This window comes from Salvelinus fontinalis, chromosome 9 (genome assembly GCF_029448725.1).
Source record: "Salvelinus fontinalis isolate EN_2023a chromosome 9, ASM2944872v1, whole genome shotgun sequence".
Classification (NCBI taxonomy): Eukaryota; Metazoa; Chordata; class Actinopteri; order Salmoniformes; family Salmonidae; genus Salvelinus; species Salvelinus fontinalis.
In genome coordinates, this window is record NC_074673.1 from 48,434,462 (window position 1) to 48,451,030 (window position 16,569).

At 41.1% G+C, this 16,569-nt stretch overlaps 1 protein-coding gene and 1 non-coding gene across 3 annotated transcripts in view; one reads left to right on the forward strand and one right to left on the reverse strand.

Annotated features, from left to right (window-relative positions):
• Positions 1–5,933: 5,933 nt before the first annotated feature.
• trnaa-ugc (transfer RNA alanine (anticodon UGC)) lies at positions 5,934–6,009 on the reverse strand. Its single transcript has one exon. It is a non-coding gene; the product is annotated as a tRNA-Ala (tRNA).
• A 6,274-nt stretch (positions 6,010–12,283) lies between these two features.
• LOC129862728 (ceramide kinase-like) overlaps positions 12,284–16,569 on the forward strand; it is a 33,430-nt gene continuing 29,144 nt past the window's right edge. Inside the window, exons 1-2 of one of the 2 annotated variants that reach the window (XM_055934642.1) lie at positions 12,284–12,606; positions 13,603–13,731. In XM_055934642.1, coding sequence (XP_055790617.1) covers positions 12,456–12,606; positions 13,603–13,731 — 280 coding nt within the window. In that variant the 5' untranslated portion in view covers positions 12,284–12,455. The remainder of the gene's footprint in view (positions 12,607–13,602; positions 13,732–16,569) is intronic. The other variant, XM_055934643.1, reaches the window with a different exon arrangement.

Genomic DNA, 16,569 nt, shown 5'->3' on the forward strand with positions numbered 1-16,569 from the left:
CCGGAGCCTCCAGCGTCGCCCTCTAGTCCGGAGCCTCCAGCGTCGCCCTCTAGTCCGGAGCCTCCAGCGTCGCCCTCTAGTCCGGAGCCTCCAGCGTCGCCCTCTAGTCCGGAGCCTCCAGAGTCTCCCTCCTGTCCGGAGCAGCCAGAGTCTCCCTCCTGTCCGGAGCAGCCAGAGTCTCCCTCCTGTCCGGAGCAGCCAGAGTCTCCCTCCTGTCCGGAGAAGCCAGAGTCTCCCTCCTGTCCGGGGAGAAGCCAGAGTCTCCCTCCTGTCCGGGGAGAAGCCAGAGTCTCCCTCCTGTCCGGGGAGAAGCCAGAGTCTCCCTCCTGTCCGGGGAGAAGCCAGAGTCTCCCTCCTGTCCGGGGAGAAGCCAGAGTCTCCCTCCTGTCCGGGGAGAAGCCAGAGTCTCCCTCCTGTCCGGGGAGAAGCCAGAGTCTCCCTCCTGTCCGGGGAGAAGCCAGAGTCTCCCTCCTGTCCGGGGAGAAGCCAGAGTCTCCCTCCTGTCCGGGGAGAAGCCAGAGTCTCCCTCCTGTCCGGAGAAGCCAGAGTCGCCATCCGTCAGTCAGGAGCTGCCTGAGCCGTCCGTCAGTCAGGAGCTGCCTGAGACGCCCGTCAGTCAGGAGCTTCAAACCAAGCTGCTTACCTATTGCAGATTCAGTCTTCCCAGCCTGGTGCAGGTCTACAATTTTGTTTCTGGTGTCCTTTGACAGCTCTTTGGTCTTGGCCATAGTGGAGTTTGGAGTGTGACTGTTTGAGGTTGTGGACAGGTGTCTTTTATACTGATAGCAAGTTCAAACAGGTGCCATTAATACAGGTAACGAGTGGAGGACAGAGGAGCCTCTTAAAGAAGAAGTTACAGGTCTGTGAGAGCCAGAAATCTTGCTTGTTTGTAGGTGACCAAATACTTATTTTCCACCATAATTTGCAAATAAATTCATTAAAAAATCATACAATGTACAATGATTTTTTTTTCTAATTTTGTCTGTCATAGTTGAAGTGTACCTATGATGAAAATTACAGGCCTCTCTCATCTTTTTAAGTGGGAGAACTTGCACAATTGGTGGCTGACTAAATACTTTTTTGCACCACTGTATGTATTACCAGTCATTTGAAATCCATAGATTAGGGCCCTTTATCTAAATTGACTGATTTCCTTATATGAACTGTGACAGTGTACATGTTGCAATACAATTGACTAAAGTAGAAGCTCATCTTTGGTTTGTTTTTACTTGGTAATGTAAGGACTGGGTGTTGGAGTGCGGAGTCAAGCGCAGGAAACAGAGGGTGCAATAACAAATGTTCCTTTTAATGAACACTGAGAAACTTAAGCCACCCTACTAATACACTGGGCGCTCACATAAAACTACCCCAGACACGGGGGGAATGAAAGCAGTCCAGTAACCACGTAAACACGTAGTACAAAACAGACACCACGCTTAACAACTAACAATCCCGCACAAAGAACCGGGCGGGCCGGCTGACTGATAAGCCCAACTAATTACCAACAAATGAAAACAGGTGTAACCAATAAACACATAAGGAGGGGGAGAAAAGGATCAGTGGCAGCTAATAGGCCGGTGACGACGACCGCCGAGCGCCACCCGAACGGGAAGGAGAGCCTGCCTCGGTCGGAGTCGTGACAGGTAAAGAGTAGTAAGTAAGTATATGGTAATTGATCATAGGTAACTATATATGTAGGAAACATACTGTGTAGGTACACAATAATTACAAGTAAGTACCCTTCAAGATACACAAGATACACATTTTTATGAGCTTAGTCCTGTGTAATACCTAGTAATTACATTTTACTTAGGCAGATATTACATGTACTCTGTGGTGTACTAGTGTGTTAATCCTTCCTCTTGGATGGTGCTTCCAGAAGCTGTTAGGATGTTTAATTTTGTTATTCAAACAGTATTACATTTAGAAATAACTAGAAAAGTACATTTCCTGAAGAAAATCTGGTTTGCTTGCTAGCTTGTTTTTATGGTTTTGAAAATCTTAATGTTGTTTTAATGTTTGTAGCTAAAATGGTTAAAGAGCGGTAGCATTTACAATGTCTACCACTGTGTTTTTATTTTTGCCATTGAATCCATGATGTGTTATTCTAAATACCACTCTTTATAGTTTATAAAGGTTTTTAAGAATGTGAAGTTAGGATAGCCTGAACATAAGCTGGTTTGGTGTCTCTAGCTTGAAGGTTTCAAGAGTTTCTCTGGGTGGGTTATATTATGCCAATGTATGCACATTTTATATAGTTATAATTTATAAAAGTTATTAATAATTTGAAGTTAGGATAGCCTGAACATGTGAAAGTTTATTTGGTGTCTCTAGCCTGAACGGTTCTGTTGGTAATTAATTACCATTGTTGCCTTCATAAGCACTACATAAATGTGTTACAAAGCATGTATGTCATGCTTTATAAAGGGTTGATAAATGTGGCATAACTGTGACACAATCACCATGTCAAATATGATATAAACATGTACTTTATAAAGGGTGACGTGCTGAAGGATGGCATACGTTCTAAAGTGATGTCATGTTAGTCACATTACACCTAATCTCGTTCCCAGACACTTCTGCCCAAATGCGCAGAAGCTCTGGTGGACCAAACGTGCGTAAGGTCTGATGGACCAACGCATCAAACGTGGCCTTCATTAGTTAGGGTTAGGTTTAAAATCACATTTAAGAAGAGAAATTGGGGAAATCGGTTTAGCCATAGCTATGACTTTGTGGCTGTGTTAACTAGTGACGACCAGGGGGAATGATGACAAACACTTTACTCAGTAAGTTCACTTCATAGAATTCTGTGGTCACTCCCACTAAGGCCAACTTTGAGGGGTTTATATCCCAGGCTTATGTGCTGTGTGCACAATAGCCTGGGGACGACATTTACGCACACAACAACATAACAAGCCATAACCGTGTGGTGCTGGGCCCAGTCAGGTCTTTGACACATTCACCCACTCCCCCGCTGAAAGATCAGCCAGAAAATGTCAGCACCATTGTAACAGGTCGTAATCAAGTCCTGGACTACAGCATGGGAACAGAAGAAGAATACCTGATGTGCTAGTCTCAGGTTGGACTACTCCAAATCATCTTGGCTCTGACACACACACACACAAGCTTTGTAGGTCCATTGTGGTGGTTACTATAAAATAAGGATTTGCTGGAGTCTAAAACCAAAAAAGGGAATTGATGATGTTGTTGTATTATTTGGAGTTTTTCATGCAGATGCTGAATGTGGTTGTTAACTGTAAATATCATACATGTTGAGAAAGAGTAATGTGTTAGATGACGAATATTTATTAAATTGGTTTGAAATGCTGTGCAACTGTGGAGAGGGACAGGTCAATGTGATCTATCCCCATACATCAGGGTCATTTAAGTAGAAACCAAACAAAGTAAGTAATGGAACAAGTGAATTGTAGGCCTAATCTAGGCTGACTAGACCGGGCTGTAACTTAACAAAATGTGGATAAAGTCAAGGGGTCTGAATACTTTCCGAATGCACTGTGTGTTTCCATAATGAGCTCTGCATCTGTCTTAACCTCTGCAACTTTGTCAATCCCATCTCTCTTTTATTACTCACTTAGGCCTGCTGGGCTGGGGCGGGGGGGCGGGGGGGGGGACCTTGGCCACGCCATCACTTCTCGCTGAAAACCAGAAGGGGGGATTGGAAATAAACATCAGATTGTTGCTATTTAAAAAGGACTTCAGCCAGCTCTACATATCATAGCATGTACTGTAACTCCGACCCTCCTTACCTTTGTACATATCTGTCTGGTCCTAAGAAGATCTCTGAATGACTTCTTTCTCTGTCTTCTCTTGATTCATCCCCCCACTTGCCAGGACATTTTCACCTTTGACCTTTGCTGGCTGATCTATCTTTTCACTCTATTTTCTGAAGCTCTCTTCATCAAGCTTATCTGTATTCGGTAATGCTGTAACTGTAATCTTTGTTTTGTCTTTTCTCCCAATACTCCTCTTTCCACTTTTGCCATACTTCTGCACGTATGAACTCATCGTCCATATCATAGTCACTCTCTGACCAGCCCATGTCAATGTCCAGGTCCTTTTGACCTTTGCTGCCTGGTCTGTCTAAGTGTCTTGAGTCTTTCCTCTAGCTGCAGCAAAAACAGAGAAATCTGACAAGAGAAGAGAGTGAAGGGACATTAATACACACAGAAAAACAGAAACAAGAGGAGTTCCTTGAACATGCTTTCAAACTAGCGCAGCACTCATCATTGTATCAATATGCTACCATTCTGTTTTTTTTCACAGTTGCGCTTTGCTGGCTCATCCTCCTGAGGGTTCAGAGTCTTTGACTCAGCTGCAGCAACTGAAATCTGACAAGAAAAAATAAAATGACTGACATTAATATCAAAAGGAGTGTGTTTGATTATAGTACCCTCAACACTAAAATATGTACAGTATTGAGTATGCTTTCAAATTAGCGAAACACAATAGACTTTTCCAGACAAGTTCAGGACAGTTTGAGTATCAATAGTCCAACAGACCATCCTATTCATTTAACAGACTGCAATCCAAAATATCAATCTGTGACTACCATAAAGTTAAACATTTCATTGCAAAAAACAACTGTAAACAAAGATGACCTTTGAACTGGGTCTGTTTGACCTCAGCACCAGCTGAGCAGATGGAGAAATCTGGAAGAGAGGGAGGTGGGAAACAGACAGTATAAGTGAAGGTGTTGAAGCTAACCTTACACATCACACTTTATTCTCCGTCTATCCTCTCTCCTTTTTACCTTTGCACTTTGCTGGCTGGTCCTCCTGAGCCAATCTGTCTCATCACCCCAGACTACGCAAAGATTGAGGAATCTGTCATGAAAAGGAAAAATGAATAAGTGAGGTCTTACAGTATGTGACAATAACAAACAGTAATTCATAATGCTGCACCTCTCCTCTTTCTTACCTTTGCACTGCTGGGTGTGCTGAGTCTCTTTGACCTGAACACCAGCCGAAAAGATTGATACATCTGCAGAGGGAGATAGATAGGAGATATAGATAAACATACTGGGGGTATTCATGCTCACTTCACATTCTGAACTTCAAGAATAGAGTTATTCTTCTCTTTATCCTCTATAGTGGGATTTCTTTTTAAAGTCTCTCTCTTTCGTCCACATGTTTTACCTTTGCATTTTGCTGGCTGGTTCTCCTGAAATAACTTTTTCTTTTCAACTCCCTCTTTCTTTTTCTTCTCTTGGTTTATTTCATCTCTCTCCGCTGTATTCCCATCACTTTGGAGTTGTGTAGGAGCTTTCTCTTCCTCAATGTCCACATTCCAGTTTTTCCATTCGACTTTACATAATGTATGAACTCATTGTCACTATCCATTGTTGCCTCACTACTATAGAGCCCCACAGTGGAGGTGTTATAATACCATAAAACCTAGCGGTCAAACTGGTTCCAATCGTTTTTTACACCGTTCATTTTCCCCATAGGGAATTTTAGAAACTTTTAAAATAAGGGCTGTCTTTCGTATAGGTTTACACTGGCGTGACGCTTTGATATCCATGTAAACCTCTCTCGGACAAGATTAATTTTATCAATATATTCAGCTCTCTTTACTCTAAGATTCGGAAAAGCTAATTTGCATCAGAGTAGACATCATTCAAGACTACAAATCCCTGCAAGCTCCTGCACGTCATCTCTAGCTGACACCTTTGCTAACAGGTATTGTGTCCATGTAAAACTTGCACAAGGCAGTTCATAAATAAATGTTGCCAAAGGTAATCCAGAGATTCTTAGCTTTGCCTCAATTCGGCAGTCTCGTCCAGATGATCATGGCATTTGTAGTTCTTTATGGTAGTCACATTTTACATTTACATTTACATTTAAGTCATTTAGCAGACGCTCTTATCCAGAGCGACTTACAAGTACATACATTCATTATTTTTTTTTGTGTACTGGCCCCCCGTGGGAATCGAACCCACAACCCTGGCGTTGCAAGCGCCATGCTCTACCAACTGAGCCACACGGGGCCAACAATAGCAACTAATTAGCATTTCATTTTTGGGGGGTAAATACAGGCGAATATATTGATAAAAGTCACCTTGTTCTAGAGAGATTTACACAGTTATCAAAACGTCAAGCCAGGGTAATGTTTATACGACTCCCTTACAAACAGGCCAATTTTGACCACATTCTTGCCTGCATACACCTTCTACACCTCCCGTGCACATGCTGGCGTGCTGGTGACAAAGTAGTGGTGTACAGATGTGGGTGGGAATCTATTTTAATAAATCCATTGAATATACACCAACAGAAGAGAGCAAAATTGAGAAATCGTTCGGACGCAACAGACGTTTTCATGAGAAGACCAATTTTCGGGATGTCTGACAAACAACGCTGTAGCTCGGCCACCTTCCACCGCAGATGCGGAAGGCCGACATTGGCAGATGTGGTGGATTGAGACGCAACCAATGCAAAAAAAAACGGATATCTTCAGCTGTAACTGAAAGATTTTGATGGGGATTTTTTTATTATGTTACTTCGGAAAGAATTCAGACCCCTTGACTTTTTTCACATTTTGTTACGCTACAGCCTTATTCTAATTAAAAAAAATCCTCAGCAATCTACACACAATACCCCATAATGACAAAGCGAAAACATTTTTTACATTTTTTCGGGTTGAAAAAAAAACGTATTTACACAAGTATTCAGACCCTTTGCAATGAGACTCAAAATGAATAGCAGGTGCATCCTGTTTCATCCTTGAGATGTTTCTACAACTTGATTCGATTCCACCAGTGGTTGATCGGAAATGATTTGGAAAGGCACACACCTGTCTATATAAGGTCCCACAGTTCACAGTGCATGTCAGAGCAAAAACCAAGCCATGAGGTCGAAGGAATTAACTGTAGAGCTCTGAGACAGGATTGTGTCGAGGCACAGATCTGGGGAAGGGTACCAAAACATGTACGCAGCATTGAAGGTCCCCAAGAACACCACAACTCTTCCTGGAGTTGCTTTCGCTTTCCTACCCTCAATCCGCTTTGTAAGGGAGCAGTGGTAGGGTCGTACATTAAGAGTATCTTTATCATGATACCAATAGAAATAGCAAGCTATATTTTCAAAAGCATGTGAGTCTCGTGTTCATATTTCAGAACCTCTGCGGGCTTTTAGAGTTGCCTTTACGCGATCAAGCAAAATAATAGACGTACACTTGATTTAGGCTACATTGTTGTTTGTGATCAGTGATAGATGAGCAAACGAATAGATGAGTTATACCACTTCCACTTATCCAGCCAGAGATCAATTAACCAAATACACAGACAGAGATTCAGGTAAACTAAATCACGTTGATTGATTAAGACACAGGCTTTTGGTCAGGAGTAGGCCTAGGCTACTAAGCGACTGCGAGTGAAGAGTATAACAATCCACTTATTAAGCTACATAACAAGCTGGCAAAATGTTCTGATCAGTGCTAATAAATGAGAAGTACTCACTTCAACTTAGCGAACATTTCTTCACCCTAATTGTAACCTAACCAAACGGAGATTCAGTGAAAAGAAAAATCGGATATTGATTGATTTATCAAGACAAGTTCCCACGCTTGTCTCACAGAAGCGCGAAACGGGGCTGCAATAGTTGTCCACACGCAGGTTGGCTATTGCTTCAAATGTTTTATAATGATCGGATGACTTTTGGAGTTTCAGTAAGGGAGTGAACGTTATTTATAATAAGGGTTACATGGAAAAAAATCGGACATCTTTGAAATGAAAATGTATGGCCCTTCCATCAGCAAAATACATTTAACCTAAACTCTCCATGAACGCTTGAAAAAAACAAAAACAAGGGACCCTCCCCTATTCCCAAAATAATAATGAAATCATAAAGTGGATAGCAGAGAACGTTTACCATTTACCCTCACTTCTTGGGCAGACCAGAGCCTTAGATATGCAGTTTTAGAAACTGTTCTCAGTCCTGTAAGCGTTACACTTCAACCTTCTGGCTACGGACCAGAAGGTTGTGGGTTCACAGACCACCGTGGACAATAGTAGGGGGGAATATATCTCCTTTATAGTAAAAGCATTGCATGAATCTATCATCATATTTGCAGGTTTGAGAAAAAATTGCCTTTAATAAATATTTCATGCAATTCTACATCCTTTTACATATTAGCAGAATCTTTATTAATACCACATTACTGAAATAACATGCTAAGAATGGACAGAGATAGGCCTATGTGTTCATCTTATCATATTTCTCCAATGCCAAATCCGTGTGTCTTGTTTGCAACAAAACTGTCTGTGCTTGCAAATAATTAAATAATGATAAGATATAATAATTAAAAACCTGAGACTTCATTTGGAATCTGACCATGGTACTTTCAGAATTTCGGCCTACCTACCTTTCTACCTCAGACAGAGTAGGACTACCTACGCAGAAACATGTTGCTGACAGGTGTATAAAATTGAGCACACAGTCATGCAATCTCCATAGAGAAACTGTCAAAGGATGCCACCTTTCCAACAAGTCAGTGCAACAAATGTCTGCCCTGCTAGAGCTGCCCCGGTCAACTGTAAGTGCTGTTATTGTGGAAACGTCTAGGAGCAACAACACAAGCTCACAGACCGGGACCGCTGAAGCGTGTAAAAATTGTGTGTCATCGGTTGCAACACTCATTAACTTCCTTTATTTCTTCACTTATGCACCCGGTGTCACTTTCAATTACTTCCTCAATTTCACTGTCACTTTCTGACCAGTCTATTTTTTTTTATTTTTTTATTTCACCTTTATTTAACCTGGTAGGCCAGTTGAGAACAAGTTTTCATTTACAACTTCGACCTGGTCAAGATAAAGCAAAGCAGTGCGACACAAACAACAACACAGAGTTACACATGGAATAAACAAGCGTACAGTCAATAACACAATAGAAAAAAAAGTCTATATACAGTGTGTGCAAATGACGTGAGGAGGTAAGGCCATAGTAGCAAAGTAATTACAATTTAGCAAATTAACACTGGAGTGATATATGTGCAGATGATGATGTGCAAGTAAAAATACTGGTGTGCAAAAAAATAAATAAAAACAATATGGGGATGAGGTAGGTAGATTGGATGGGCTATTTACAGATGGGCTGTGTACAACTGCAGCGATCGGTTGGCTGCTCAGATAGCTGATATTTAAAGCTATATCAATGTCCAGGTCCTTTTCACCTTTGACCCTTGCTGCCTGGTCTTTCGGAGGGTTCTGAGTCCTATGCCTGGCTCCAGTAAAAATAGAGAGATCTGACAAGAGAAACAGGAGTGTTATTAAATGGACTTTCAAGCGATAGTAACACAAAGCAATAAAAGACTGGAACATGGTTTCAAACATGCTCATCACTCATAATTGTATCCAAACAGTATGCTGCAACTCCAAATAATTCCTTTTAACCATTGCTATTTGAAAACATTCTGCAGTTAATAACCTCTTAGTGATCCCATAATATTAGATTTCGTGCACCAGCTGTTATTTAAAAATAGACACAGACCGCCACCCCTTGTCTTACCGGAGGCAGCTGTTCTATCTTGCCGATGGACCGAAACCCAGCCAGCTGTATGTTATCCATGTCATCATTCAGCCACGACTCGGTGAAATCTAAGATATTACAGTTTTTAATGTCCTGTTGGTAGGATAGTCTTGATCAGAGCTCATCCATTGTGTTATCCAATGATTGCACGTTGGCTAATAGGATTGATGGTGAAGGGGGACTACTCACTTGTCGTCGGATTCTTACAAGGCACCCGGACCTATGTCCCTGATATCTCCGTCTCTTCTTCATGTGAGTGACGTGGATTTGGGCCTTGTCGGATGTCTGAAGTAAATCCTGTCGCATCCGACTCGGCTGCAATCCCGTTAACAGGATCGATATGACAACAGCCAGTGAAAGTGCAGGGCGCCAAATTCAAACAACAGAAATCTCATAATTAAAATTCCTCAAGCATACAAGTATTTCACACCATTTTAAAGATACACTTCTTGTTAATCCCACCACAGTGTCCGATAACAAAAAGGCATTACAGCGAAAGCACCACAAACTATTATGTTAGGTCACCGCAAAATCACAGAAAAACACAGCCATTTTCCAGCCAAAGACAGGAGTCACAAAAAGCAGAAATAGAGAAAATGAATCACTAACCTTTGATGATCTTCATCAGATGACACTCATAGGACTTCATGTTACACAATACATACATGTTTTGTTCGATAAAGTTAATATTTATATCCAAAAACCTCAGTTTACATTGGCGCCATGTTCAGAAATGCCTCCAAAATATCCGGAGAAATTGCAGAGCCACATCAAATAACAGAAATACTCATCATAAACTTTGATGAAAGATACATGTTTTACATAGAATTAAAGATACACTTGTTCTTAATGCAACCCCTGTGTCAGATTTTAAAAAGCTTTACGGCAAAAGCACAATATTCAATAATCTGAGAACAGTGTTCAGCCACAAAAGGAAGCCATACAGTTACCCGCCAAATTGTGCAGTCAACAAAACTCATAAATAGCATTATAAATCTTCACCTACCTTTGCTGATCTTCGTTGGAATCCACTCCCAGGACTCCCACTTCCACAAGAAATGTTTGTTTTGTTCGGTAATGTCCATCATTTCTGTCCAAATAGCAAATTTTGTTAGCGTGTTTGGTAAACAAATCCAAAGTCAGGAAGCGCGTTCACTAAAAGCAGACAAAATGTCAAAAAGTTCCGTAACAGTCAGTAGAAACATGTCAAACGATGTATTGAATCAATCTTTAGGATGTTTTAAACATAAATCTTCAATATTGTTCCAACCGGAGAATTCCATTGTCTTCAGAAGTGCGATGGAACAGAGCTCCCTCTCATGTGAACGCGCATGGTCAAAGCATGGTCAGCTCATGATAGACCTTACTCATTTCCGTCTCCTTCGGCCCCACTTCACAGTAGAAGCATCAGACAAGGTTCTACAGACTGTTGACATCTAGTGGAAGCCTTAGGAAGTGCAAACTGACCCCTATCCCACTGTGTATTCGATAGGCGATGAGTTGAAAACCCACAAACCTCAGATTTCCCACTTCCAGGTTGGATTTTTTTCTCAGGCTTTTGCCTGCCATGTGAGTTCTGTTGTACTCACAGACATCATTCAAACAGTTTTAGAAACTTCAGAGTGTTTTCTATCCAATACTAATAATAATATGCATATATTAGCAACTGGGACTGAGGAGCAGGCAGTTTACTCTGTGCACCTCTGGTTACCTTTTCATCCAAGCTACTCAATACTTCCCCTGCAGCCATAAGAAGTTAAAGAAAAAAATATTTATTCAGTACGAGGTGATTAATTGATATCCTGCTATACAGAAGCTATTTTCGGTAATAAGAGACGGATGCAGAAACATTATGTACAAAATAAGTTACAAATAATGCGAAAAAACAAACACAATAGCACAATTGGTTAGGAGCCCATAAAACGGCAGCCATCTCCTCCGGCGCCATCATGTTTCCAGGATATTCATTACATTTCGAATGCTTAGCAGGACAGGAACATTGTCCAATTCACGCACGTATCAAGAGAACATCCCTGATCATCCTACTGTCTCTGATCTTGTGGACTCACTAAACACAAATGCTGTTATATTGTCGTCTGGTTTGCTTAACAACCTTTCGACTGGAGTGTGCTAAATCAGGGTCAAAAATCTACTTTGAAACCAACATATACACCTCACACACATGGTTATGGGCTTAAAAAATAAGACCTTGTACCATGTCAGATATATAGTTAAAATGTATTGAATTTTGAGTTAAAATCCCAATATTACACTTTCTATACATCGCAGAAGACTGAAATATAGCAAAACCGTTTGACATAGACACACAGGATTTTCGGCAGGTTTGAAATAATGTTTATTAATTATGAAGTTATGAAAAATACTAATAACATTCCACCAATGAAGCAACTAGAGGACGATTTGGTCATTTGACTGCAGGAAACTACTATTGAGGAATTTGAAATTATTTAAAATTATACTTTTGATACAAAAGTATATTTTAGCAATTACATTAACCTTTGATACTTAAGTATCTTAAAATCAAATAGTTAAAAAAAATGTACTCAAGTATTATTTTACTGGGTGACGTTCACATTAACTTGATTCATTTTCTATTAAGGTATCTTTACTCAAGTATGACATTTGTGTACTTTTTCCACCACGTAATATTTGCTCTCAGGGAAAGCTGTCCGTCATTTCAACGTTTCTCTCCAGCACCAAAATTAGAATACGTCGTGACGCTATGCGTAATGTTTAGGTCGTCCCCTATGGTGAAGGAAGAATCCGCTATCCAATTGTGGCACTGCTGTTGTCGAAAACAGCAACATTGTTTCCTTCTGTAGACAAAAGTGCCTCGACAACCCGATAAATTACTGAATAGTCATCCAGTTCTGTGGCTTCTTGGGGAAGATATGGAAAAACAACCGAGGTTGTTGGCATCCCAACTCCTACTGAAAAACAGTTTATTCGAAGTGTCGTTAAACCGTGTGCTTCTGACATGGAAAGAGATTCCGACCAAGAAAAAACGCGTTTCTGGGGGCATACATCACCCATTTAAAGTCGGTAAGTGTCAAAAGATAAACTGTTTATGAAGTGCAAAGATGTTATTAAAATATTCCGCGGTGCACGATGAAGGACGATAAGAGGTCAGGGGACTGGTGATTTAGCCTCTTTTCTTTGTTGGGTATATCCGCTATCCACATTCGCGTAAACACATGACGTGGGCATGCACATAATCCTCTGAATGTTACTATATATATATAGGCAATATAAATTAGTCGTTGCATGCTCTTAACATTTGTTATTGTCAACGAATAACATGGAATGATATAGCCTACATTTGCCCTAGAAGTAAAAGGTCGATGTAGTTATTTGCCCCATAGCCTATCCGACACCGACAACTAACGTTAGGACATTAACAGTTTCATGTAGTCATTTATTTTTCTTCTATATATGCTTGAGTATTATAACAGCAAGACGATCCATTGACTAGTGGACTAAACATGGTGAAGGAAGTTTCTGAAGAACTTCAACAGCAAGGAGCCGAGACCAGGCTTTGTGGAATCTAGCTTCCGAATACATCGATTCGCACAACGTCAATACTTCAAAACATTTCAATTATGAAATCCCCACATTGTACCTATGTAATAAACATTAATCAAATACCACCACCTACTGTTTCCTTTTTGATATACAATGGGCACATGCGCATTTGTGCTTAGTTGCCATCTTGGAGCAACAGCAATGAGCAAACAGTCAGTGGTTGTATTTGATTGACTTTTTTTGAAAAAATATGTATTTCAGTAACCAAAGGTACGCAACTACAGAGGACAAACATATATGTACAGGGTGGGTGTTTCATAATTGAAATTTTTGGAAGAATTGAGAATGAGCGAATAGATGTAATCGGAGCTAGAATCCTCAAAGCGACTCCACGGCGTTAGTGAAGTTCATCATAAACTTCCTTCACCATGGAGTGGAGTTTAGTCCTCTATCCATTGCCCAGAGCTTCATTTTAAATGAAAGCAAGCCGATTCTGAGCTGTTTGTTGTTTGACAGCTGGTCCGCGGAGTGCGGCTGCGGCCATGGCTTGGATAGCCTCGCTATGTCGGGTCAATTGGATGGCACACAATTTGGCCTCGGAGTTCTTCTTTATGAGCTGGCTGACATTTTTCATCACCTCACACGGTAATAACCACCATAGCCCTTGCAAATTAGCCTTCATGTTTTAGGCTACTGTGTTGTTGTTAGTCTAAAGACACTGCATATAAACGCACAAAGAATCATAATTCGAGGATGTTATTTATGTATTAGCCGCCAGGTAGCCTAGTGGTTAGAGCGTTGGACTAGTAAAATGAAAGGTTGCACTCTGCCCCGAGCAAGGCAGTTAACTGGTCCTAGGCCGTCATTGAAAATAAGAATGTGTTTTCCACAATCTTTTTTGTCATAGGGGATTTTAGAAACACTTAAAATAAGGGCACAGACGTAACACGTAAAGGTAGACCTATCACATAGTTGGTGTTTTTACTGATTTCTAATTTGTTTATGAATTATTAACTGATTAAAACTCAAAATGAGGTACTGTTATGTTCACCTCAACTGTTTTCTCTTTCTGTCGTCTGGTCAAGCAAGTGTAAAAAGTCTGGACAACACCTTCCTCTCTCTCTGCCTCTCTAATGTCTCTTTCTCCAGTTAATGTCACCTCTCCTGGCTCTAAATGACACCTACCCATGAGCCCCCTCTTTCCATTTACTGTAAACAGCATCCTTATCAACCGGATGTCCATGGACATTGAAAAGTTGTTGAAATTGATCATTCCGCCCTGGCCTTGATTTTAATGGCCTTGATTTCAACACCCACAAACTTTTTATTTTTTGGTGCGGTCCTGACTAGGGCTGTGGCGGTCATTACATTTTGTCAGCCAGTGATTATCAAGCAAATAACTGCCGGTCTCACGTTAATTAATGTAAACACATCTAGCATCTCCTGGCGTCCACGCAGACCTTTTGGAACATCTACATTTTAAAAAGTCTAATAAATCCATTTAATATAGACTACACCATCACAATAAATCCATGATTTATTTTAGACAGGTCTAAAGAAACATGATATGAAGAAAATGTTGTCTATTTCAGAAGAACAGAATAGCATACTCTGAGTTGTTCTTATGTTAGGCCCTGATCTGGCTATGCCATATTCCTTTGGCCTACACTAGTTCATTTAGAAGACAAGATTTGCTTAGTATTTTGTGGCATTATTTTTTATTATTTTATAGTATGAAGAATACAATTGAACATGGCTGAATAAAATAGAAAGGATATTTTCATTAAACGATTTGAGGGAGTGCGCACATGCGGCTATTCTGTGTTGAGCGGTTAACAAAGAAACAGGTACTCATATATGCTTAATTTAGTTGTTTATTTATCTTTAGTTGTGATACAAATGTTGGGCTACAGTGGGGAGAAGAAGTATTTGATCACTGCCGATTTTGCAGGTTTTCCTACTTACAAAGCATGTAGAGGTCTTTAATTTTTTATCATAGGTACACTTCAACTGTGCGAGACGGAATCTAAAACAAAAATCCAGAAAATCACATTGTATGATTTTTAAGTAATTAATTGCATTTTATTGCATGACATAAGTATTTGATCACCTACCAACCAGTAAGAATTCCGGCTCTCACAGACCTGTTAGTTTTTCTTTAAGAAGCCCTCCTGTTCTCCACTCATTACCTGTATTAACTGCACCTGTTTGAACTCGTTACCTGTATAAAAGACACCTGTCCACACACTCAATCAAACAGACTCCAACCTCTCCACAATGGCCAAGACCAGAGAACTGTGTAAGGACATCGGGGTTAAAATTGTAGACCTGCACAATGCTGGGATGGGCTACAGGACAATAGGCAAGCAGCTTGGTGAGAAGGCAACAACTGTTGGCGCAATTATTAGAAAATGGAAGAAGTTCAAGATGACGGTTAATCTCCCTCGGTCAGGGGCTCCATGCAAGATCTCACCTCGTGGGGCATCAATGATCATGAGGAAGGTGAGGGATCAGCCCAGAACTACACGGCAGGACCTGGTCAATGACCTGAAGAGAGCTGGGACAACAGTCTCAAAGAAAACCATTAGTAACACACTACGCCGTCATGGATTACAATCCTGCGCACGCAAGGTCCCCCTGCTCAAGCCAGCGCATGTCCAGGCCCGTCTGAAGTTTCTCAATGACCATCTGGATGATCCAGAGGAGGAATGGGAGAAGGTCATGTGGTCTGATGAGACAAAAATAGAGCTTTTTGGTCTAAACTCCACTCGCCGTGTTTGGAGGAAGAAGAAGGATGAGTATAACCCCAAGAACACCATCCCAACCGTGAAGCATGGAGGTGGAAACATCATTGTTTGGGGATGCTTTCTGCAAAGGGGACAGGACGACTGCACCGTATTGAGGGGAGGATGGATGGGGCCATGTATCGTGAGATCTTGGCCAACAACCTCCTTCCCTCAGTAAGAGCATTGAAGATGGGTCGTGGCTGGGTCTTCCAGCATGACAACGACCCAAAACACACAGCCAGGGCAACTAAGGAGTGGCTCCGTAAGAAGCATCTCAAGGTCCTGGAGTGGCCTAGCCAGTCTCCAGACCTGAACCCAATAGACAATATTTGGAGGGAGCTGAAAGTCCGTATTGCCCAGCGACAGCCCCGAAACCTGAAGGTTCTGAAGAAGGTCTGTATGGAGGAGTGGGCCAAAATCCCTGCTGCAGTGTGTGCAAACCTGGTCAAGAACTACAGGAAACGTATGATATCTGTAATTGCAAACAAAGGTTTCTGTACCAAATATTAAGTTCTGCTTTTCTGATGTATCAAATACTTATGTCATGCAATAAAATGCAAATGAATTACTTAAAAATCATACAATAAGATTTTCTGGATTTTTGTTTTAGATTCCGTCTCTCACAGTTGAAGTGTACCTATGATAAAAAATGACAGACCTCTACATGCTTTGTAAGTAGGAAAACCTGCAAAATCGG